A 23,674-nucleotide genomic window follows, 5' to 3' on the forward strand; every position below is an offset into this window, starting at 1 on the left:
GAGAACATGCAGACTCTACACAGGTCCCAAAGTTTGAGCCGTGAGGCAGCAATACTGACCACTACAACTCTGTGCTGTGTAAAATTTAATTTATCTCAAATTTAATGTTGCCAGCAGGGAAAACACTGTGGACCACCATGGAACCCATCTTATAGAAAAAAACAACAGAAATCAAAGACTAGCAGAACAATGCCTCAACCAGCAGTCACACCATAAGCCAGAGAAAACTTAGTTAACCAATATGTACTGTGTCTGTGGGAGAAAACATGAAGCAAAAGCATTAGACATGGAAATTTTTAATTAACAGACCCAACAAATTAAGCCTAACACACACTGGTCCTCTCATGCAAACACCTGTCCTTCCACTGTTTAGTCATTGTCTTAACTGCTGTCTATCATACACCCTGCAAGAAATCATCCATATGTCCAGCAGTGCACAAAAAAGGCCATACTCACTGCTAACAGCACACTGCAAAATTTTCAAAAGTCAACAATAAAGTACTCAGCTGTGGCAGCAAGCTCTTTTTGTTCCTTCTGAGCCACATGTCCACCTTTGCTATAATCATTTGAATCCGTTAGCACATAAAAGCAACAAGCAAGGAGTAACACTTCAAGTTTTGTAAAGAAACTGTCATCTCATCTTTATGGCTAGAAGCTTTCATTCCACTAGTTGAGTTGTGCAGAAAAAATCCCAAAGTCACTCTGTATGTGGCTAGCAAATAACCAGTTTGGGCAAGAAATGTGTCCAGTCAACTATGCAGTCTCACCCAAGATATACTGTGGCCTTGGCATACAGTTAGGCAAAAGCAATGAGCTTCAGATCACTGTAGAGGAAGTAAGTGTGTCTTAAATGGGAAGAAGGAGCAAGAAGTGAGAGCTTCAGGATGGAATGCCAATGCCACAAAGAAGGAAGAAAGAAAAGAAGAGGCAGATGTCCAATTATGTTGAGTTGACTCTCCGTAGCAAACTGGCAGGCATCTCCACTCTTTGTTCCTCCATTCTCCCACCCTGAACACGAAGCAAGAGTGAGAAGAAATCCTCATCATCCACAGGTCCAGGAGGGACAGAGCGCTGGTCATCAATCCGGCCCTGCACCTACACAACAAAATAAATGGGTGAGTTTGTCTGGTGGAAGACAGCCTGACATATGGACAAGATACAGAGTAATGTAGGTGTTTACCTGATATGACAGGATCATACTGTAAAGCTCTTCATCTGCGTCTTTCTTTGGAGGCAGATTTTCCTTAACTGGAATGAGAGGCGAGTCTTCTTTCATCCTGGCAGAAGCTCTGGAAATAAACTGGCTCATCCTCCTGATTGGGTGGAACTCTGAGGGTTGAGCTGGTGGTGGAGGAGGAGGCTCTTTGAGTTCAGCCCTCTGGTCATCAAGACGACGGCCCTGAGTGCTGGCTAGCATCTCAAAGAATTCCTCAGCCTGGAGTGAGGACATTGAGGAGAAGAATACTGGCAGCAGAAAGAGAAGAAAAGAAGCAAAAGACTAGCTCATTAAGGAGAAAATGTATTAGGTCACTGTGATAGACTGGGAGCCAGTCTGCAATTTGTCTTGCCTTGTACTGGGCACTACCATGATATACTCTGGCACTCCAGTAACCCTGAATTGAGAATGTTATGCTATGTTTTATTAGTAAGTCAAACCATGTTTTAAAGTTTCCATATCATATCTGTATTTTGCAAGTAAACCTCAAACACTTGAATGGAGAAAACTAAATGCACATCAGGTTACAGAATCAAAGTTCATATGATAGCACACTCTTCAACCATCCATTTTATGAGCCCAGTTAATCCAGTCTTGAGGTGCAAACAGATTTGGAAACAAAGCACAATTCACTCAATGGCTCATTCGCACACCCACTGAAATGGGCCCAGTTTAATGGGCAAGTAACATAAAGTGCACTGATTATGAACCAATCTCCTAAAGCTGTGAGGCAGCAGGGCTAACTACTGTGCTAACAAATGTCTTTCATAATGAACATTATCACAAGGCATTCATCAAGGCAAAGCGCATGACAGCACAAGATCATGCAACGTTTAAGTAATGTGATTATGCAAACTGAAATATTAATTTTACATCCTTATATTTCAGTGATAACAATCAAATAGTGTTTTACAACATAATTTCAATAAAACACAAGGTAAACAAATATGAGAATGTTTTTATTCAGACCTTCCTCATGTTAGCATTTTATTAATACAACAACTCAGAAAGTTCATTAAGTATGCTTTTTCTTATATAGCTCCTTTCACAGTGGACACTATTGCAAAGCACTTTAAAAACACATTGCATTTTAGAACAAAATCAAGCAAAGTCCTTCTAAAAGAATTTTAAAGTGTCTATTATTATTATTATTATTATTATTATTATTATTATTATTATAAATGTTATCATTTTTGGACTTTGAGATAATGATATCATAACTTGCATGATGAAAACCTATAGAGACCTGGGGAGGCTATGCAGACTCCACAGACATTAACTGGGAGTGGACTCCAAAATCCCCAGTACTGGATTCATGAGTTTATACTGCTTCAGTAATTCTTTATAGCACCATTCATAGTTAAAACAATCAAAAACTTATGATCAATTTCCTGGGTCACAAAATGAGATAATGATTTTATGAAGCCTCTCACTTTACTGACCTTGGATACTCTGAGAACCAGTTGATCCAGTAATTAATCTTTCTATTATACAGTATTGCATCTTTAATAGTCAAAGAAATTTAAAGTACTAAAAGCAGGGTCAGATCACAAGTTGAGGAAATGCATTATTAAAGCCATTGGTGTCCTGATTTTCTGTTTATGTTGATTGGTTGTTGACCACCTGAATATTTAATGACAATATTTAACAAAACAACTATTAACAACTACATCCATCCATTATCTAAACCTGATTTTGGGTTGTTGTAAAATGTACCCTACTGCGTCATCATATAGCTTCTGGAAGAATAAACCCTAGGCAGAATGCCAGTTCATCAAATAGCTACTGATAATGAATAAATGTAAAGAATTATTATTATAAACAGAACAACAGAAGAGATAAGACAATTTGAAGATCAGAAACTGACTTTATACAGTCCTATGTCACATGAAAAGTGATCATGAATGGACAAATAATCACTCAACGTTTTACTTTACACTGTATAATGGCTTCCAAGACAAACATTTTCAGTAACTGATTTAAGGAGAAATTATTATTACAGAAAATACTCATAAGATAAGCAAATAGCCTTGTAAGTGCTCAGTTAAATAATGTGCATTGATGTAGTGCCTATGACACTGTGCAAAGTCTAGGTGTGTGAAATTAAACAAAAATCCCCACAGTATAAAAGAGTGAAAGCCTTTCGTAAAAAAAAAACCTGTTCACACTGAAATGTTGAAGTGAAACTGAAATGAAACTGTTCACATAATCAGTCATTTCATTAATCAAATAACTTATCAACTGTTTTCTGAGAAGAGCAGTATAAATACAGTAAATACATTGAATTACATTGAAACAACCTGGGACAACATGGTGGCTGAAGCCACAAAGATCCAGCGTCTTGGGTTTATTTATTTTTTTGATTTTATTAATTTGAAATAACATTACATTCAAATAAATCAAGTTTTACAAAAAATAGGTTAAAAACAAATCAACCCCCACCCCTGAGAAAGAGAGCTAGGCCAAAAAAAAATTTTAAAGCTAGTAAAAATAAGTAAATAGATAAATTATTAAATGAATAAAGATAAATGGAGTAAAAGAGGGGAGAGAACCTGCTTCCCCAATTTCAATGCTTAGTCTAAAATGTTATTGATTAGATCCTGCCAGGTTTTGAAAAAGTTTTGTACAGATCCTCTAAATGCAAATTAGATTTTTTCTAATTTCAAATAGTATATAACATCAGTTACCCAATGACTTAAAATAGGAGAGTTAGGATTCTTCCAATTGAGCAAGATACGTCTACGTGACAATAGTGTAGTGAAGGCAATTACAGTTTGTTTGTCCTTCTCCACTTTAAGCCCATCTGGGAATCCAACAAACACAGGTGTTAGTGTATTAGGAGGGATTGTGACACCAAGGATGTCTGAAAGGCACTTAAAGATTTTGGTCCAGAATGATGTTTATTTGGTGTGTGCACAAAACATATGGCCCAGTGAAGCTGGAACTTGATTGCAAGGTTTGCAGGTTGGATCTTGCCCTGGAAACATTTTGGACAATTTTAAATGAGAGAGATGCGTCTTGGGTTTAAAACCTGCACCCAACTCAACTGTTATGTCTACGGAGTCTACATGTTCTCTCTGTGCCAATGTGGATTTTTCACCCACATCCCTGAAGACATGCATAACCAGACTATATGAGTATCACTGAAATGGAACTCTCTTTCTGGATGATTCCTGACTTGCACTCAGTGCTGCCAGGATAGGATCCGGACCCTCTTTGACATTAAAATGAATTTAGTGGGTTTAAAAATGTCTTGTCATAGATCACTTTAGTTTACATAGCAACTTTCATGTACAGCATAATCATAATGTTGATACATAATATTCTCAAAGAAGCACTGGCAAAACTTTAGACAGCGTACCAAACTGCTGCTGGGCAAACTTACTCACACTCTCATAAAGCCAAAGGTTAATTTGGCAGCATATAATACTGCAAGGATCAACCAACGCAATGTTTGGTTACATAGTAAAACCACAAAATCAATAACGCTGTGCATCAAACAGACAAGGGAACAAAATGTGATAAAATAAAATGTCACACTTAAAAAAGAAAGTGAAAGCAACAAGAATTCAGCAAACCATCAGGTTTTAAAAGTAATATGTTTATATTTATAGACTTCAAAGCCAACAAGATTTTTAGAGATTCAGCATTCAGTACTGAATTCTCTCTGTCTGCTTGGTATAAACCGTACCTTTTATTCTGGAAATTGCAGGATGAAGCTACACAATTCCATAAGCTGTATAAAGTTTGATTCAATTGTGTCAACATCCAGAATTAAAAAATCAAATTAACCATAACAAAACTTAAAAATACACCAGACATTTAGAAACATAACTGAAATGTTTTGGCAATCTTCCCTTGTGAACTGTTAAGATGAGTCAATACTAAGCTGTCCTTGCTAAATAACAATATGTAAGTTATCGGTTCTTTTTACAAAAAAATGTGTCCGTAATAAAAGGGTTTGAATGAAAATAATTTTGTTATAGATAATTATTTCTCCCTCTCTGAAATTAAACTTTAAAAAAACATTTTTTACACGTCAATGTAACTGCTGTCTCACATAATTAAAGCAAGCCTCATAAATAAAATTTTTAACCACTAGGTGGCGACAAAAAGGGGCTCTTTAAATTACACACCACGTAATACTAAAGTGGTGTACTGTCAAGCAAAATGACACCTTTTATTGGCTAACTAAAAAAAGATTACAATATGCAAGCTTCAGAGGCAACAAAGTAATCATCTTGTTTACATCTTACCTGAAGAGGGGGCCTGAAGTGCCTCGAATGCTTGTATATTGTAATCTTTTTAGTTAGCCATTAAAAGGTGTCATTTTGCTTCACGTAACAAACGGTGGGAGGGTGGATTGAGAATTAAATGTAAACAGCTGTGTCAAGGCTAATAAAAGGGGCTTGTTGGGGATCCCCTGGAAATTCTGTCCTGACTACAAAAGAAGCCATTTTCAAGCTATTGAAAAATATACTACAATATTTTGGAGAAAATTAAAAAATCTATTCTTATTCAAAAGGATGCAATGGTGGCTCTAAGGCTAGGGATTTACACTGGCAATCGGAAGGTTGCCAGTTTGAATCCCGTAAAATGCCAAAAGTGGCTGTACTTCGTTGGTCCGTCCTGGGTATGATGTTAATCTGCATGCAACCCTGCAAGTAGGCCCTCCAACCTGCAGGGAAAACTTGGGGGTTGGAGGCAGAACTGGCACTCCAGTCACTGCAAAAAAAACCTCACACTGTTCCACTCCATCTGAACTAGAATGGTGCTGAGGTGTCACCCGTTGCATGGGTACACTTGGGTCCCAATCTGGGATCCTGAGTTGTTTGTCGTGTGGTGGGTGGGGTAATGCGCAGTATCAGTGCGTGCTCTTAACCTCTTTCTCTCTCTTATTCACAGTTAACATTTTAAATTAATTTGCTTAAGAAGTTTTTAACCAAGGAGATCTTTAATTAAAGAAAATGAAGCAGAGATATGTCTTTGTTTCATAACGGTAACACCCCCTTACTTTATATTTTGATCTTTGAGACTTGTCTGTTTTCTTAAATTGGTTGCTTATGGTTTGTTAGATAGTGATGATTACACTTTTTATATTGTACATTGTTGATGTTTTATTTGCATGAGATTCACCAATCAGATTTAACGTGACGGGTGTTATTAATGGCTATGAAATAAAGTGGATTAAAAAAAGGTTGAGCACCCCACACTGAAACTAAAAAGTGTGTGATATTCTTAAACAGTACTAACATATCACTGACAGTTTTTTGTTTGTTTATTTTTGTGCTTTTAAAGAAATAAAAAACACAAGATGGGGAGAAATATTTTATAAGTCAAAAGTAAACATACCACTTGATTCTAATGAATGTGGAGTTTTGGCTCTAATGTGTATTTGCATTACAGTAATACTGTAGCATTAAATCAAACAAACACAAAAATGTGTCATTTAAAATTAATGGTGACCATTTAGGAGGTAGCTTAAAAGAATACAATTAGTTTAATAAAAAGGAAAAAAAAAACTTCTACTCAATATTATATGACTTCGGTGAGAGGCATGCATTACAATACTATTTCAATTTATTCTTTTAGTACATTTATATAAAATATATGTCATTTTTATAAACTTGCATATACCTTGGCAAATTGGCAGAAATACCAGCTGAAATGCCTATATTCTGCCACTTATATTTATTATGTATATGTAATTTTAAAAATCAGTCTTTCCAAATTTATATTTATGCCTTTCTGATTTTTGGTAGGGTTCACAAATGATTAATAATATATGCCAATGGAAAAAAGAAATACAATACTCCTTGTTACACCAGTGCTGAAACAACAATAAACAAATGGGAATGATGGAACAGCACAACCGAACGACAAGAAGAACAACAGAAAAACAGTAGCAGCTCTAAACATGAACAATATGTATCTTATATCCTTTTTAACTTTTGTGACTGCCTTTTCAAGCCACCACTGTTTAACACCACTGGTGCACAGAGCCAACAAGTCTCTGAATCTGTAGTTGTGCATTATATATACTCTTGAAGAAAAGCCTAATAAAACTATAGGCCTTCAACAGGTAGAGTGTCACATCTCTGGATGTTGTCATCCAGGGCATCCCTGAATATGCTCTGTGGAATTTAGGATTAGAAATGCTGCATGCCACCATTTATCACAACAGTAGTGACCACAGCAACTATGTGTAGTATGGAATTGCAGGGTCAGATCCTTAAGAAAGTGTGAGCAGGAGACACTGATAGGTCACCTTGCTCTAAGGCTAGCAGCATGGAGCCTGCCTCTCACTATCCTGTCAATGATACAGTCATTGTCTCTGTTGTTAGTTTCAGATGCAATAGTACAAGTTGTAGATGTGAAGTGATCTCTCAGATTGACCAATCAGGTGTGGTGTAGTCACTTGAGGACAACCAGATCTTGGTTGCTTATTGGTCCCGACATGGTCATGAAGCCAACAATGCTTGCCAAAAGTGGCACATGACTTGTCTGCCTCCAGCATGCCAATGATCCTCTCGATTGCTTCTGATGAAATTCAGAATGAGACAAAGGGTGGGATTGTGTTGCAGTAGCCTAAACATTTAATTAAGTAATTTTTAAAGGTTACGTAATCATGGCATAGACCTGCAGGACCTCGTGTGATAAAAGTGAACTTAGCAAGCTTTTACGTTTGTTGGACTGGCAATGTGTCACTGGTCAGGGCTAAAAAACCTGAAAATGTTTTGTAAAAGTACACAGGCTAGAACTATAGTTTTCTCGTTCCAGAAAATATTGTTTTTTTTTCTCATCAGTATATTTATTTTAAAAAGCTAACTTTCAAGGAAGTGTTAAATTATCTTTGGGATGCACAACTGTAATATCGTATTCTCTCCTACAAGGCCGTCGATCATTTAAATTGTTTGAAAATTTAGGATTTTGCAAAGAAAACAGTTCAGCATGGCAATGGGAAGAGAAGGTACATGTATTTTTTTAGAAATGCTCTAGCTGGTCGAATAAAAAAATATATAAAAAATAAAGGATGAAAAAAATAATGCTTAAAATTAAGTTTTGCAAGCCACTCTTCTAATGTAAATGTGCCCGTTTTGTCTGGAATTTAAACAATTTACACTGAATAATGAATGATCAAGTTTTCAAACAAACAATCTGTAAGTGACTAAAATGCAGGTGGTCTGGTATTCTGCCAGTTCAGTCAAGTGTATTCTGATCTTTACAAATTTTTAAAGAGCACTCCAAAAGCGTAACATTTGGGGAATCATCTATGAAACAACATATCAGTTTCTCAAGGGGATTCCAACCAAGGTTTCTTCCTTATGTTCACATGTTTAGATAGTGTAATACCAAGAGTGTAGAGAACAAAAATATTCCAACTTTCAGTATTAGTCCAATCTTTAACTATCCATGCAGCAGAAAATACTGATGACACAGTTGTCATTTCTGATATTAAAGCATGGTAAAAACAAATTGCTCTTTCCAAATATAGCTACATTTTGTTAACCTGCTAGTGCTAGAATGTGTACCTTGACAGTCACCAAATATCTTTTATTTTCAGATTCAGATTCAATGGCAGCATTTACTAGTATACATCTGCACTCTCCTGTTTGAGGTGCTCTTAAACCTGGGCTGCTGATTGGTTTTATTTCTATGTTCCACTGCAGAACCCAATGTCATTTGAACTATTGAATTAATTTGGTGACTTCTTTATGCTCTCAGTCAGGGGTCTAGGAAATAACTGACCACATGTATCAGAGTTCTTTTAAGATTTTTATAAATAAGGCTGCTAGATGACAGATCTATTATTCCCCTTAATGCATTTCTTGATTTAAGCTCACTTTTTTCTTAAGATTGTTAGCTTTCAGATATATGTCTATTCTGCTTCTTCTAGCTTGTAATTTGGGGGCCACAGCCCTTTCTTTGAGCAATGGTTGCAAGGCAAGAATGAAATCTAGTCCAGGAGTCAGTATTATATAGAACACACTTACACATGCATACTTACATTTACTCATATGGGGGCAACTTAGAGTCATGAGTCAGGCTGACACACACGTCAGGTTGGGTTAAATTTAGGGAACCCAGAGAAAGCCCAAAAAGACACACTGGGATCTCGCAAATCCCACTCACAACAGTGACAGAGCAGGGATTTTGTGACCTGAACTCTGCAGATGGGGCAGCAACGGTGGCGCAGTGGTAGCGCTGCTGCCTTGCAGTAAGGAGACCTGGGTTCACTTCCCGGGTCTTCCCTGTGTGGAGTTTGCATGTTCTCCCCGTGTCTATGTGGGTTTCCTCCGAGTGCTCCGGTTTCCTCCCACAATCCAGAGACATGCAGTTTAGGTGCATTGGTGATCCTAAATTGTCCCTAGTGTGTGTGTGTTCTGCTCTGTGTTAGGAAATAGCGGGTTGGAAAATTAAATGAAACTCTGCAGATGTGTGGCAGTGCTAATTACTGCGCAATTTAACTACCAAGAATATTCAAATATATAAAAAAATTTTAATGCAAAAAAGATTTTATGATTCAGAGTGTCTTCAGCACATAAACTAGGTTGGCTTCAAGGCATTTAAAGAGTAACAAAGGTGTCATCTTATAAGGTGAGTACATGTGTCTTCATACACTAATAAATATGTTATAAGACTCCAGTTCTCTGAAGTGGAAAAGAAAAGAAAGGTATTTCACTTCATGAATACAAAAAGCAACAGGACAACCATTTAAACAAAAATTCAAATTTAATGAATGACTTAGAGCAGCATAGTAGTATAATGATTAACATGGCTGCCTCACAGCTTCAGAGATTCAGGTTTCAATCCTGGTCTGGCTGTTGTCTGTCTTCGGTTTACATGTTCCCTTTATGCCTGTATAGGTTTTTCTTCAGGTAGTCTGGTTTTCCTCCCATGTCCTAAACACATGTACCCTGGCACTCTTTTCAAGGTGGGTCCCTGTCTTGCACTGCAATAGGCGCCAGCTCCCTGAGGCCATAAATTGAGAATCATTCAATAAGTGACCTGGCAGCCCTTTGATTAGATGTTTACAAAGGAACCTGCCAGACACAAAGAACTCATTGAGATGGATTCTTAGTTGATTTTAATGAAAGGTTTTAACGAGAATTGGTATTTACCAAAACATGGGGTTTCAATCCATTTTCTCCAGACTTATGCAATCTTTTTATGAAGTTGAGATTTCTTTACAAAGTACTAAGGTCTACTAAACTGTGTGGTATCTGAGATGCATTGGTCTTTAGATGATTTTCTCCCAATTAACTACTTATGAATCTAGACCAATAAGATGCTTTCACTTAACCTCATTTGAGTTCTAAATTTGTTATATAAGTGTGTCTTTATTGATTTTCTCTAGAAATGCAGTTTTTACTCACCTTTATGTAACCCCTGAGGGGTGGAAGGCTCAGAATAGCAGCGTCTTTTACGCATCTCATCTCGCTCCCTCCGGAATGAGCAGCGCTGGTCATTCAGTCGACGGCTTTGAAACTGGACCAGCAGGTCAATGAGTGCATCTGGAAAATCTGGGGTCAGTCTGTGGGCCTGTAAAATAAATGAAGAAAATGAGAGAGCTCCACAGACAGCAATAAATCAGCAATAAGTGAAGTATGGGTTTAGAATTCCATTCCTTCATGAAACATAGAAGAAACTTCCTGGAAGCTGCTAGGGCAATGTGGACAATGTTTCCCTCATTACACCTGAGCAGATAAAAGAAAGACTGCTTATGTTAGTTTAAAATGGAAGAGAAATTCTAACCTTATTAACCAGCCCAGTAATGGAGCTGCATAGCAGAGTGCAGGACTCTTAATGGAGAAGAGGAGGTCTCCAAGGAAAGAAATAGCCACTAATGGAGTATTGTGCTTCAAAAGTAGATCCCGACAGACTGAATGTTTAGTAGTAAGATAGACAAAGCATTGCCATTTGGAAGACACAATTCCTTACAGTAATGAGGCATATGTATCAGTGAAAGAATTAATGGCATTCTGAAGACAATACTCACCTTGAAAGAGCCGCTGGAGCTGAGAGATTTCCCTGGGGCTTTAAGAAGGTCCAATCCTGCTGATTTCTCCTCTGTTGCAAGATTACAGGAGATTTCATCATTGGTAGTGACATTGGACAGATCTTCTAATCCCACTTTTTCTTCCATTTCAGCCACTTCAGTGCCAATCAAATTATGGCTCACTGTTTTCTTCGTCACTTCCTCTGCATCACTATCTGCCATCCTCTTTTCCTTGATGTCTAGTTCTGAGGCCTCTTTCTCTGACGGCATTCCAGCCTTTGTTTTATCACAGTTAACCGTGTCCACCTCCTTAGTGACTTGGCCCATATCATCTTCGTTCCTCGCAGCTCCTTTAATGGTAGAATCCTTCTTGGCAGGGTCATTTGCATCCTCACTGATGTCTCCCAAATGCTTTTCACTGAGCACAATATCCTCAACAGCTTTGCACATCTCGCTTTGTCCTGATGCTTCTGCTGAATCTTTTACAGCTTCTTCATAAGCTAGGGACACAGTTCCTGAGTCTAGAGTTAAATCTGACTCCTTTGCCACCAGCTCTTGACATAATACAAACTCCTCCTCCTCCTTCTCATGCTTTGTTTCCTGGTCTTTTTCACTTATCCCTGGTCCACCACAAAATTCTGATAAGTGACATCCCTGCATAGCTTCAGTTTCATCCAAGGCAGATTTAGTAGACTCAATCCCAGCAATTTCTGACTTTTGGCCCTCATCCATTCCTTGAGAAATCATCAGGAGCAAATCTTTTGGCCTGAACGAGGAAAGCAAGACAAGCAAATATTAAGCAATACCACTACGTCCATGACACAGGCGTCAGAACACCAAAACTGCCATTCATATGTAAATGTTTTTGAAAAAAAGGTTAGCAAAGGTTACCAGAAATTGTCTTCCGAGAGTACACTTTGCTAGAGCTGAAACCAATTATCATCGCATTTATAGATCATATTAATAAGGAATGTTCAACCACTTAAAGAATAATCAGAAAACTTGAGAATGGCTCTGTAGACCGACCCTTCCCACCCTGCTCACCTTGCTCACCAGTGTCCTCCCGTGCCCATATCAACCAAATCAGCAGCAGTAGCATTGATCTTCTTTTCAGCTCAATGAAAAAAATTCAAAGTGCAACCCAAAACAACCCAAAATGTATGCGTAGGTTTCCTGCTCAGTAAGGACGACTCTGCGACAGGAAGTGTTTTTTAGTGCGAGGGGTGGTTTCAGTCTGAAGTGAAAACTGTGCAAGAGTGTTGCATTTCACGCCGACGTCCATCCGGTGTGTATGAGTAGATTGCTTGAGCTACTTCCCCATCTCCCTCCCACTTTCTAGACAAACTAGCAGATTTCATAACAACTTTGCATTTTTTTCTATTTTAAATCAAAAGCACGAATCTTTTTCTAGTATAGTCTATTTCATAAGTGCTAAATTTAATTTTATTCTCAATAGCTTCTTTCTGCCTGCAACTCCTATTAACTATTTTTATTGCTGTATACAGAGTGGCCTGAAGACAAAACTGGGGAGTGGTTCAACCTCCCATCTACTGAATCTGCTTAATTCAGATATAGGATTGAGGGGAACTGAAGTCTGTCATGACAGTTTTGGGTAAATATATTTAACTGGAGGGGATGGCAGCACACTGCATTTTACATCCTACTCATATTAGAACAGTTTAGGGAGTCGAATCGACCAAAGGAAAACCAACTTAGATGAGAATATGAAAACTGCACACAGATAGTGGTCAGGCTGGGATTTGAATATAATGTCCTTGAGCTTTGAGGCGTTAACAACTGAACTACTGTGATGTGACAGTATTATACTGAAGGTATAAATATATATATTTTTTAATTTAATCCATCCATCCATTTTCTAAACAAGCTTTATCCTGAGGGTAAAGGGAAAGCAGAAGCCAATCTCAATCTCTGCCTCTGACTTACTGTTTGCACCTTTAGAGTAACTTACCTAATGCACCTCTTGTGACAATTCGAAAAATTCATATCAGTGATTCAGTAAAGTACATCAGAGACACTAGAGTACATAAAACTATTTTTTAACAGCATTTCTTTCAAGCATCCTTAAACAGTATTGAAATAGACTGAAGAATGAATAAAGAAATTTCAGATTTGTGACCTTTAAAAACCCGGGAGCACAGACCCAGTTATGGAAGGTTTACACTGTGGTGCACACAGACTCTAAAAGATCAGCTGTGTACTGCTGAAGGCTGCATCTCATAACTTGAGTACAGTTTCATGCTGGTCAGGCAAAGGCACTTGTGGAAAAGTTGAACATTATGCTGACTTTATTCACCTGTACATTTCTGAACCTTAACTGTGTTTCTACAGCAAGCCTTTGAATATTTTGTTTACAAACAACAGCAGTATAAAGATCCATCCATTCGGTTGGCTAATAACAGTGTAGCATGGAGCAGCAACATAAATCAAAAGGATGCGTGACAATGAAAAGGACAATCACTGAGTCAGAGCAATCAGCCCAAAGTTATGATTGTGGGAGCAAACTAGAGAATGTCACCTAACCACTGGCAGAACTTGCAAACTTCATATAAAGAAGTCACTTCAGCTGAACTGGACTCCAAGTGCTGTGAGACAGCCATGTTAAATGCTGCATCGCTCTGACAATGTAAGGGTCCAAAGAGGAAAAAATGCAGGGCTGAAGAAGGAAACTTCCAAGTATTTAAAAAGCATAAGATTTGCAAATAATATGAAAATACCAAGTGACTTTTAGTATTCAACTAGAAATTTTGAAAGCTGCTTACTCAAGTTCAGAGCCACAGGGGCTTCTGCAGCATTAGGCACAAAGCAGGAATCAACCCCACAAACCTCAATAGTTCTTCAAGAACCTCTTCTCTTTTAAAATATGCCTTTTTACTCACTGTGTAACAATATGCCTTTAATGTATGGTGGAATTTATCAGACAGTACCCTATAAAATTCTTGCAGAAGTTAACTTTCTCTATCTATACAGAGACCATTCAAATTCCCTCTGTGCCACATTTGAATGCAGCTGTAACACACTTTTTTTTGCTATCATTTATCATTACTGATGATCCAGCATAGTTAGTGATATTCCTAATTCCATTGACTCTGTAGTATTTGTGTGTTCTCTGTTTGTGTAGGCTTTCCTTCTACACGCCATAAATGTGCAAGTTAGGCTGATTAGCAATTGGCCCTTTGTAAATGTTTGTGTGCACAAGTGGGCACAGCAAGAAACCACATCTAAGACCGAGACGTGCGTCAGCCAATTGCAATCCTGAAATGGGTTAAGTGGGCTTGAAAATGTATGTACTGTATATGATTAGTGTCATACAGTATATTCATATGGAGACAAGCATGTTGTATAATGTGTCATTGACCATGAGTAATACAAGTGTCAAGATGAAATGTTGGGGTGTGATCCAGGCCATCCTGCTTACTCAGTATAATAAGGTGTGTCAAAAATAGCAGGCATGTGATGGTACAATAAGAAACAAAATGGCTCAAAAGATGTTCGGCGCTCCATCGAGCGGGTGGCTCATCTCCCAAGTGAGATGCCTCCTTCCGGAAGCACCCTGCATTTATATATTGTGGACTGAAATGGGCAGAGTCAGTTGCCTAGAATAACCTTCTTCTTATAGATGTGGTTGGAAAAAGAGACAGAAGAGTCAGTGATCGGGCCCCTTGGTGTCCCTGGGGAGGTATTGCTTACTTATGACAAGCCTAAAAGTCACCCTCCGATGTGCACAAATTACAAATGATAATGAAAATAACAAAAAGACTGACAGAATTTCTTCCCTGTCCATGTTTTCTTCCAATACAAAGTGTCTAATCATATTCAGAATAGAGCCAACAGAGCCCACTAGTGACCAAACAAGATTGCTCAGAGGAACCGAACAAACAAACACACCTACAAATTAGAGTTGAATTACATAGTAGATTGACAAAATACACAAGTGACCCATAAAGCAAAAGAACACAGAGAATAAAACAAAATCTTTTTGCCTCATTTACACTATCTACATGTTTTGCCTCTGTGGTCCTTTCAGGTGGTTTCTGTTTTTTCTCCAAAACTGTACTATCTGGACTTTTGCTTCCAGTCTCTTTGTCTCAATATTTGGCTTCTCTCTCTTCCTGTTAGTTAGCTTTCAGCCTTCATCCCAGCTCTCCATTTAGCTACAACCTTAACGTTCCACTAGCAGCGAGGAACACACCAAGGCTTGATTCTTGGAATGACTTTTAGAGATGGCCAACTGTGGCTACAAGCACATCAGACTACAATATCCTTTAGAGGACTTTGGTGTTGCTATACCAGAGACAAGCTTCTAAGGCAGCCTAATCTCAAGGGCAAGAGAAGTCCAAACATCCATAGCTAATTTTCTTTGAGTATCAGACACATTTAACATTATAGGTGCAAATGCAGAGAGTTTCAATTATAAGAATATGACAGATTATATGACAAGGTGCCACTCACTGTATCTCTCCCTCCTTCTGTACTCTGACGTTCATGGCAGATGTGCTTCTGATATAATATGCATAGTGACAGGGCACAACATTCCTTGGCAGCCTCTACCTATCCACAAAAACATGCAGAACGACCTGCCACCTGCCAGTAGTGGTTTCTCTTTGGTTTTCTTCAAAACCTGTCAAGGTCTTATCCTGTTTTGTGCTGCTTTTGTACTGATAGGCTTGTAATACAGTGTTGAAGATGTTTTAACTTTAAACAGAACTTCTAGTTCGATTAGTGACAATTACTTGTTTAACTTCTCTTTTATTCATATTATGCAACTGGAAATATGTTCAATGACCCTTAACAATGACTGTTTAGTTAGAGTCAGGTGCAATAGCTTCTCTTACTCCAAGAGCAAATGGTGTTTTCATACTGAGCCAATGTAGGAAGTCACATAAAAAACAGATAAGAGATAGATAGACAGACAGACAGATAGATAGATAGATAGATAGATAGATAGATAGATAGATAGATAGATAGATAGATAGATAGAATGCATTCCTGTCAATGTATTGTACAGTTTATTTTCTTTCTTAAATTAACTATTTTATAGATTCTCAGGATTAGACCCTCCAGACCCTCTTTTTTGGTAATTTCTTTTTTCTCTTTACTGAAAGATCTGCTCAGTAATGAACAAGCATGCACAGAATTTTTAGCTATCTTGTTACTTAGTCTCTTTACTGATTTGATGTTGAAAACAGTTTTAACAAGCAATTATGTTAAAATGAAACAATGAATGTTGAAAAGGATGGCAGAAATGTAGGATGAAACTCACAGCAACAGAAAGCATTCATTCCTGAATTTCCAAGAAAAGTAAGTTGTACTATTGTTATGCTCACAAACTTACTAAACTGTATAAAATAAACTTTTTTACCAAATGAATTTTGCCAATTTTTAGAGCTTAAAAAAAACTAGAGTGATTATTCTGACTAGCTAGGAAAAAAGAAAGCAGCAATAACGGAAATATGTTCAATGAGCCTTATAAATGATTGTATAGTTAGAGTCAGCTGCAGTAGCTTCTGTGACCCCAAGAGAAAATAGTGTTTTCATACTGAGCCGATGTAGGAAGTCATATAAAAGATAGATAGATAGATAGATAGATAGATAGATAGATAGATAGATAGATAGATAGATATGGCTGTGTCATAAATGCATAGATTGATAGTTATCAAAAGACCTTTTAGCATTTGCTTTAAAAATAGGATGAGGATAGTTATGAGGTTAACGCATCACATTTCACTGCTTCCCCTTTCTCTTTGGCCTTTTTGTCGTAACTTCTCTAAAACCAGACAGCACTACCAGAAGGCATGGGGGAGGGAATCCCCACACTGATGCAGGATTATTTTCAAATATTTAGATTCAGAATCAGTGGTGTCTATAATGCTGTAATCTGTTATACTTTAATAGATTTTTGACTCCGTCAGTGATAATGTGTTCTTGCTCTGCTAAAGCAAAGACAAAATGTAATAATAAAAGCACCTTGATATGCAGATGCCACAAAACACCTCTTGTACGTCCCAGCTGATTTCTTAATAAAGAAGACAAAGTTCACAGACAGAAAATAAATAACAGCATTCATATCTGGATTTTGAGCATGGGAGAACAGAGGGTGGCACATCTCCTTGTCTTGCACGTAACCAACCGCATGCACACGTTTGTTTGCCGTTAGCTACGAGAGTCTGTGGTTAAATTCACTTCCTGTCTTGGGGATTTCCGAATAGGAAGTCAACAACCTCGGCTATACAAGATGGTTGAAGCTAAAAACAAACGTCAGACGTGTCTCAGCTGAGCAAACATTTTCCTGGGTTTACATATTTGGTTAAATGGTGAAATCTTCTGTTATTATGGCCCTGGTAAGCCAGCCAACCTCAAAATATGCAGTGGGCGAATATTGTCTATAGGTGTTGTCACGTTGTGAAGGTCAGGCTGTCTCATTCATAGCAACCTTTTCATAGCTGAAAAACGGCTTTGACAGTTGCACCTCTGCTTAATTTTGTCTCCGAGTTCCTAAAGACTGTGGATTCCTTGGGATGATGCCAAGCATGTCTAGTAGCACACCTTCTTTCCAGCAGCCACCTTCTCAAGCCAAATCAATCAAAGCTAAACAACCCTGTAATTAACTAACTATCAATTATTCTTATGGTAATCACTTTCTAAATTGCTGACTTGTTTGCCTTATTAGCATGCACTGAGGTGACAGATTTATGCTAGGTCTGTCTCCTTTAATGAACCTAATTTGCTGTGGGCTTACTGAATGCAACCAGCTGCATCAAGTCGCTTGCACTGTACAGGTACAGAATGCCAGGAAAAGAAATTGGAACAGAGGAAGACAAGAGTCTATAAAGTGTGAGATCTTATACATCATTTGCTCCAATGAAAAACCCACTCAGTTACTCCTACTTAAATTATTATAATGCAATGAAATAGACTGCCAGATCCAGATTTTTCTTTGAGAAAAGGTTATTATTTTTAACTATTCATTTTATACAAAAGTAAATATCTTTCTTGCAAGACAAAAGAGCACATAACAGCCAGCACCATCTAGTGCATATTTTGTGATATTTCAGTAAAAATTGATATTTATGGATAAAAGAGTAACTTCTTTATAAACCCACACATGATTCTTTAGGGTGGCAGTTTAATGACTGAGATTATTTGCTACCTTTTCCTGCTAATTCTTCTGAAACAATATGAGCCAGCTCTATAAAAGAATAGTCTTTGAACTTTACAGAAGTTAGCGTTAAAAACTTGCATCAGCCTTGGCCTTTCAGCTAATCCTTTTCCAAAGCCTACTGATCCTTTACAATATGCAGTATTGCCTGGATAAATTAGTCAATTCAGTTCCTAGAAGTCTGTCAGTTTCTCCTTTCATCTGCGCTCAGACCTGCTTAATTCATTTAGCTTCAAACAAAGACTAAAATGGCAGGATTGCAATCCACCAGCCTTATATGGGGCACCAGTCTACTGCAGTTCACATGCACTTACTTATCCATTGTAAGTCAATTTAAACAGGTTTAGTCTTGGATTTGAATCTGTTTCTACTGGAGCTATGAGACAGCAACAATAACAACTTATAGTTACAATTTTTCTTCATGGTTTTTTCTTAATCAAAAGCCAAATTGTGCTGCCAAAGAAATGTTCTTTATTTAGAGTACTGTTCCCTGTTCTAATTCTTTTGGAGCAGGCTACATGTTTTTTGCAACAGCACAATTGAATACAAAATGGATGTGTGAGGAAAATTATCAATTTGTTTTATGAACTCGGGAAGACTGGTACCTGAAATCAACCTCAAAACTGTGCCTCTTCTTACCAAAGGCATCAGTTTACATGGCATTCAAAAAATGTACATACAGTGCCATCCATAATGTTTGGGACAAAAACTCATTTTGTTTTGATTTACATCATGGTGCCCTAAAATAGGGCAACAATGTATAAAACGTGCTGTATTTTCTACATGGCGAGATCAAAAATGTATGCAAATACCCTTAAATTAAAGTCTGCAATGTGCATTTTAATCACATCTGAATTAAATCATGTCATTTTAAACGGTGGAGCAAAGAGATAAATCAAGAAAAAAATGTGCCTTTGCCCCAAACATTATGAGTTGGAACATTCTCCCTCCAACTGGTTGCTTTACCCCCAAGTGCACACTAGATTTATTGCAGATCTTATGTTGTTTGGATGCAAGTGTACGTACATATGGGGGAGTCCTTTGTGACATCCTGCCTCCTGTCCTGTCCAGATGCTGCCAGATAGACTGTGGCCCCAGAGACACAGAAAGTATGATGTGTGTCAGACTGGCACTCTCTTCAGGGCTAGTTCCAGCAATGAGTCTGGTCATCTCCGGATAGACTCTGCCAGTAGCAAGTGTGCAATTTTATTCAGAATTTTGTAAACTCTTCAGTGTAAGCCATGGGAAGCCAGACATCAGACTGTGCAGAGACGGATTTGGAATAAAATTGATCTTACCTTTTCAGATATAAATTCAAAATGATATTGTTGGTTTTAACAGTTGACACCAGCAACTACTATTTAAAAGTTTGATATTCAACATCAGGAACACTTCATTGGGGCACAGAAGGTTGTGATTCCACCTCAATGATCCAGCATACTACGGTGAAATATCATATTTCGTCATCGTTCATGTAGACTTTGCATGTTCTCTTCATGTATGCATAAGCTGTTCACACACAAACCCCAAGAAATGCTGGTTAAGTTGACTGATAATTCTAAACTGCCACTATGTGAGTAAGAGTTTGGTGTGATGTGTGTATAAATTTGATCATGCAATGGCCTGGCACTCTGACCAGGGCTATTTCCAGACTTATGCTCAGTGCTGACATGATGGGCACTGGCTGTATATAATCCTGATCTGGATTATTATATGATTATAAGAATATTATATGATTATGTTGTTTACTCAAAACAAAAAAGAAAAACAACTCATAACAATGGTGACTGTAAGCTAATGTCATCCACTTCATAAACTTCATGCAGTTATTTTTAATACTGCTTAATTCAATGTAGGGTTTCAGTAGCACTGGATGCAGAGCTGACTCAATCCAGGAGGGGTCAACAGTCCATCACAGGACTGTAATTCTACCTACACTTAATTGTGTACAATGTTTACCGATCTACTCATAACTTGCAACAATATGGATGTATACTGTATGTGCAAAACGTACTTCAGAATAAAAATATTCCTGCCAATATTCCATTAAGATTGGGCAAAAAAGAATAAATTAGATAGGTAGTCTAGAAATTTGAAGCTTAAAAATTTGACAATGATCCTGAAGCAAACTCTGAATAGAAATTCTTTAAGATACTCACGTTTTCCCACCACATTCCAAATTGGCCCGGTGTAGGTGCAGGTGAGCCCCTCTGTGGAACTGGTGCTTCTCGCAACATATGTGGGAGTGTCTGTGTGGAAGTGTTCTCTGTGATGGACTGGTGCCTTAATCAACCTTATTAACTACCTTGTACTGGTACTCCTTGTACTGGCAAGACAGGCTGCAGAAGCTGCAATCCTAAACTTGGTAAGTGGATTAGATGATGTATGAGCATAAGAATAGAAGGACAGATGGATGGTCTAAAATACCTATTCCTTTTAAACAAAAAAAACAAGCATAAATATTGACTAAACATACACTTAGTAACCATTGTCTAATCGTTAAAATCGGCCACCACATAAAGAGCTGAACACACATATGGTTGGCAACACAGTGAAACTGTACAAGAAGGTGAGACAAAAATTAATTTCTTCCTGTCCTATCTGAAATATCAAGATTTATGAGATAACAACCATCCATAAGGTTCATAGGCTTTTTAAATATGTTTCTATTGTAGTCAATAAAAAACACAGAAAAGTATTTTAATAAAACAGACAGAGGTGCTTAAGATACTAGACCGGCAGTGGGGTGATATCCAACACTGCAAAAAATGAAAGGAATATTGGTATAAAGTGGGACAAGATTTGATTTTACTCATATTTTTTAACATAATGACTGTTTATTTTGTAGCAGTTCTCCAGCACTTCAGGTTGCCAAATTGGTTTATTATCACAGTATGTGTGGCTGCCCAACTATTAATTGGTGTCTCACTCCATATCCTTATAATGGAAAAAAGGACGGACATACAGACAGACAGACAGATGATCTCTATTTTAGATGCTGCTGAATTGTGCAGTTATGTGTTTCCCTTTATGTGTGATGGATAAACAGGTTGGCTTAATACATTGATGTAAAATGTCTTAATAATTAACAGCTAAAGGAAAGGTTTGCTTTATCCATCTTCTAAAAACTTCAGCTCTAAATCTTATTTCTCAGAGTTTAAGGCGGTATGCTTGTTCCACTTCAGGTCTGGGCAATAACCATGGAGTAAAGCTACTGTATAAACTGAAATATCAGTTTTCACACTGCAGTTGACTCACTTAGTGACCCTGTAAGTAGCATTAATTTAATATACATAGGGTGGCATAGTGGTGCAGTAGCTAGCACTGATGCCCTTGTGGAACATGTTGGGTTTGAAATGGTTATTGTCCATGTTAAGTCTGCATCTTCTCCCAGTGTTTCCAAAGCTTCATCGTGGGCACTCTATTTCTTCTTACACATCCACAGAGATGTGTAAGTGAGGTGGTTTGGCAATTCCATAGTGGCTGTGTGAGTGTGTATATAACTAGGTTCTGCAACTGACTGGCACACTGTCTGTGTCTGTAAAAGATTTACTGGAACTGCTCTATATTTCAATGCTTTAGTCAAAGTGTACTTCTTAGGCAAGAAAAAAAAACCTGTCCATTTACTTCAATAAGTATTTAAAACAATACTGTTCAACGTTTCTAAATGGCTACAGGTAAGTGTTCCAGCCCTCCCCAGTATGAAGCCAAAGAAAGAAAAAAAAAAAACCAAAACAATGAAACAAATAAAATCCTTGGTGTCAGATGTAGGCAGACTTCAAAGAAATGTGTTTCCAAATGGAAGCGTTAAATAAACAGAGACAAAACACATTGTTACTGACCTAAGCTGGATGAAAATCTTAAGTGATAAAAATTGTCAAAATTGTGTTTGATAAATAAACACATTTTAAAACCAGGGTTCTCTGATTTGTAAGCTGTTAGGTAATAGCAGTGTTTGAGTAAAAAAATGTCTAAACTTAAAATGGTTATTACTTTAATGTCAGTTTGATGGTAATAGCAACAGGCTTTTAGTCTGTGCATTCCAAATATATTTTATATCCAGGCATTGTTCCTGCCTTGCGCCCTAAGTTTGCTGGGATAGTCTCCAGCTTTCCCGCGACCCTGAGCTGGATAAACGGTTTAGGAAGATGAGTACAAGGATGTTTCTACAAACGGCTTTCCTGTGCATTCGCATTACTCAGTGGACGACCGACTCATTTTACCTGCCAGTATTCATTACTTCCCAAATGATCGGGGAGTCGCAGCCTACCCCAGCATCAACTGTCAACACGGCGGGTCGTGTGTCAATCGCATTAATAGCTTTTCGCACTTATTCCATTATATTCGCACCGAATACACTGGATTTCCGTTCAAGCTAAATGAAGCAGATGTAGATGGGAGACTTGAGTTTAGCCCAAGAGACTCTGCTCTGCAGCTATTCCCTCCAGGATTCGTTGACGAACATGCGGCAGCACTTGCACTCCCAGTACTCGCGACCCGAGCTGAACTCTCGCTCTCATCAAACGAACTCTTCGCCCTGCTGCGAGGACTGCAGCAGGAGGCCACCCACCTCTGGATCGTGACATTTACGAGGCTTGTACTCTTCTTCCATTATCGTCCTTCACTACCCCCTGGTGGACTCAGCTCAGGCGCTCCGAACGGCAGTCCCACTTCCCGTGAGGAATCGCTACTTCACAGCGCCGTGCTACGACTCCTACCCTTTTTCTCCAGATCCCCCCTCCCTCTTATTTCTGTCCTCCTTCTCCTCCTCCTTCTTCTCCTCCCCCGCGGAGAGAGCTGCCTCTACGGCTCCAACCTCCGTCGGCTCTCCAGTTACTCACCTCGGCGGCGGCAGCGCAGCGGCGCAAAGCCAGCATGTTACAACAACAGCAGCAAACAACGGCGGCGGGATCGCGAAATGGGCCCGGCGTGCGAGAGCCAAGCCTGGCGGCTCACCCGTCCATGCACCCCATGAACCCCGCACACCTCCAGTCGCCCTCGCACCACTCGGGAAACCTGCACGAGAACGGGGCCGAGACTCGGAGGGACATCGGCGACATCCTGCAGCAGATCATGACCATCACCGACCAGAGCTTGGACGAAGCGCAAGCAAAGTTAGTACGGCATGTCGGGATGGCGGGGCTCGATCCCCAGTAGGCGCCCACACCGAGGCTCGGCTGCTCCGTTCGCTGCCTCTCTGCTGCGGGGCGCTGTCTGCATAATTAGCGTTAATCCGATATAATTGTCTCGCTTGACTTGTGCGAAGGATCGCTGCTATTGG

General features: G+C 38.6%; 2 protein-coding genes across 3 annotated transcripts in view; one reads left to right on the forward strand and one right to left on the reverse strand.

Annotated features, from left to right (window-relative positions):
• Positions 1–280: 280 nt before the first annotated feature.
• Positions 281–12,447, reverse strand: LOC120539137. Its single transcript, XM_039768942.1, has 5 exons — positions 12,261–12,447; positions 11,217–11,982; positions 10,594–10,759; positions 1,181–1,464; positions 281–1,095 (listed from the first exon to the last, which is right to left on the reverse strand). The coding sequence occupies exons 2-5, from the start codon at positions 11,961–11,963 to the stop codon at positions 940–942; spliced, it is 1,353 nt and encodes a 450-aa protein (XP_039624876.1). The 5' UTR covers positions 11,964–11,982; positions 12,261–12,447; the 3' UTR covers positions 281–939.
• A 10,576-nt stretch (positions 12,448–23,023) lies between these two features.
• Positions 23,024–23,674, forward strand: part of pbx2 (pre-B-cell leukemia homeobox 2) — a 45,414-nt gene continuing 44,763 nt past the window's right edge. For both annotated transcript variants that reach the window (XM_039768943.1, XM_039768944.1), the window contains exon 1: positions 23,024–23,507. In XM_039768943.1, coding sequence (XP_039624877.1) covers positions 23,269–23,507 — 239 coding nt within the window. In that variant the 5' untranslated portion in view covers positions 23,024–23,268. The remainder of the gene's footprint in view (positions 23,508–23,674) is intronic.

The sequence above is a fragment of the Polypterus senegalus genome, chromosome 11, assembly GCF_016835505.1.
Source record: "Polypterus senegalus isolate Bchr_013 chromosome 11, ASM1683550v1, whole genome shotgun sequence".
Classification (NCBI taxonomy): Eukaryota; Metazoa; Chordata; class Cladistia; order Polypteriformes; family Polypteridae; genus Polypterus; species Polypterus senegalus.

Bases quoted from the DNA above. Each gene is read 5' to 3' on its own strand.
- LOC120539137 (XM_039768942.1), bottom strand. From the start codon at position 11,963: ATGATTTCTCAAGGAATGGATGAGGGCCAAAAGTCAGAAATTGCTGGG. The intron at 10,760-11,216 runs GTGAGTATTGTC...TTTATTTTACAG, and splicing joins GCTCCAGCGGCTCTTTCAAG to GCCCACAGACTGACCCCAGA. The intron at 1,096-1,180 runs GTAAACACCTAC...TTTGTTGTGTAG, and splicing joins GTATGATCCTGTCATATCAG to GTGCAGGGCCGGATTGATGA.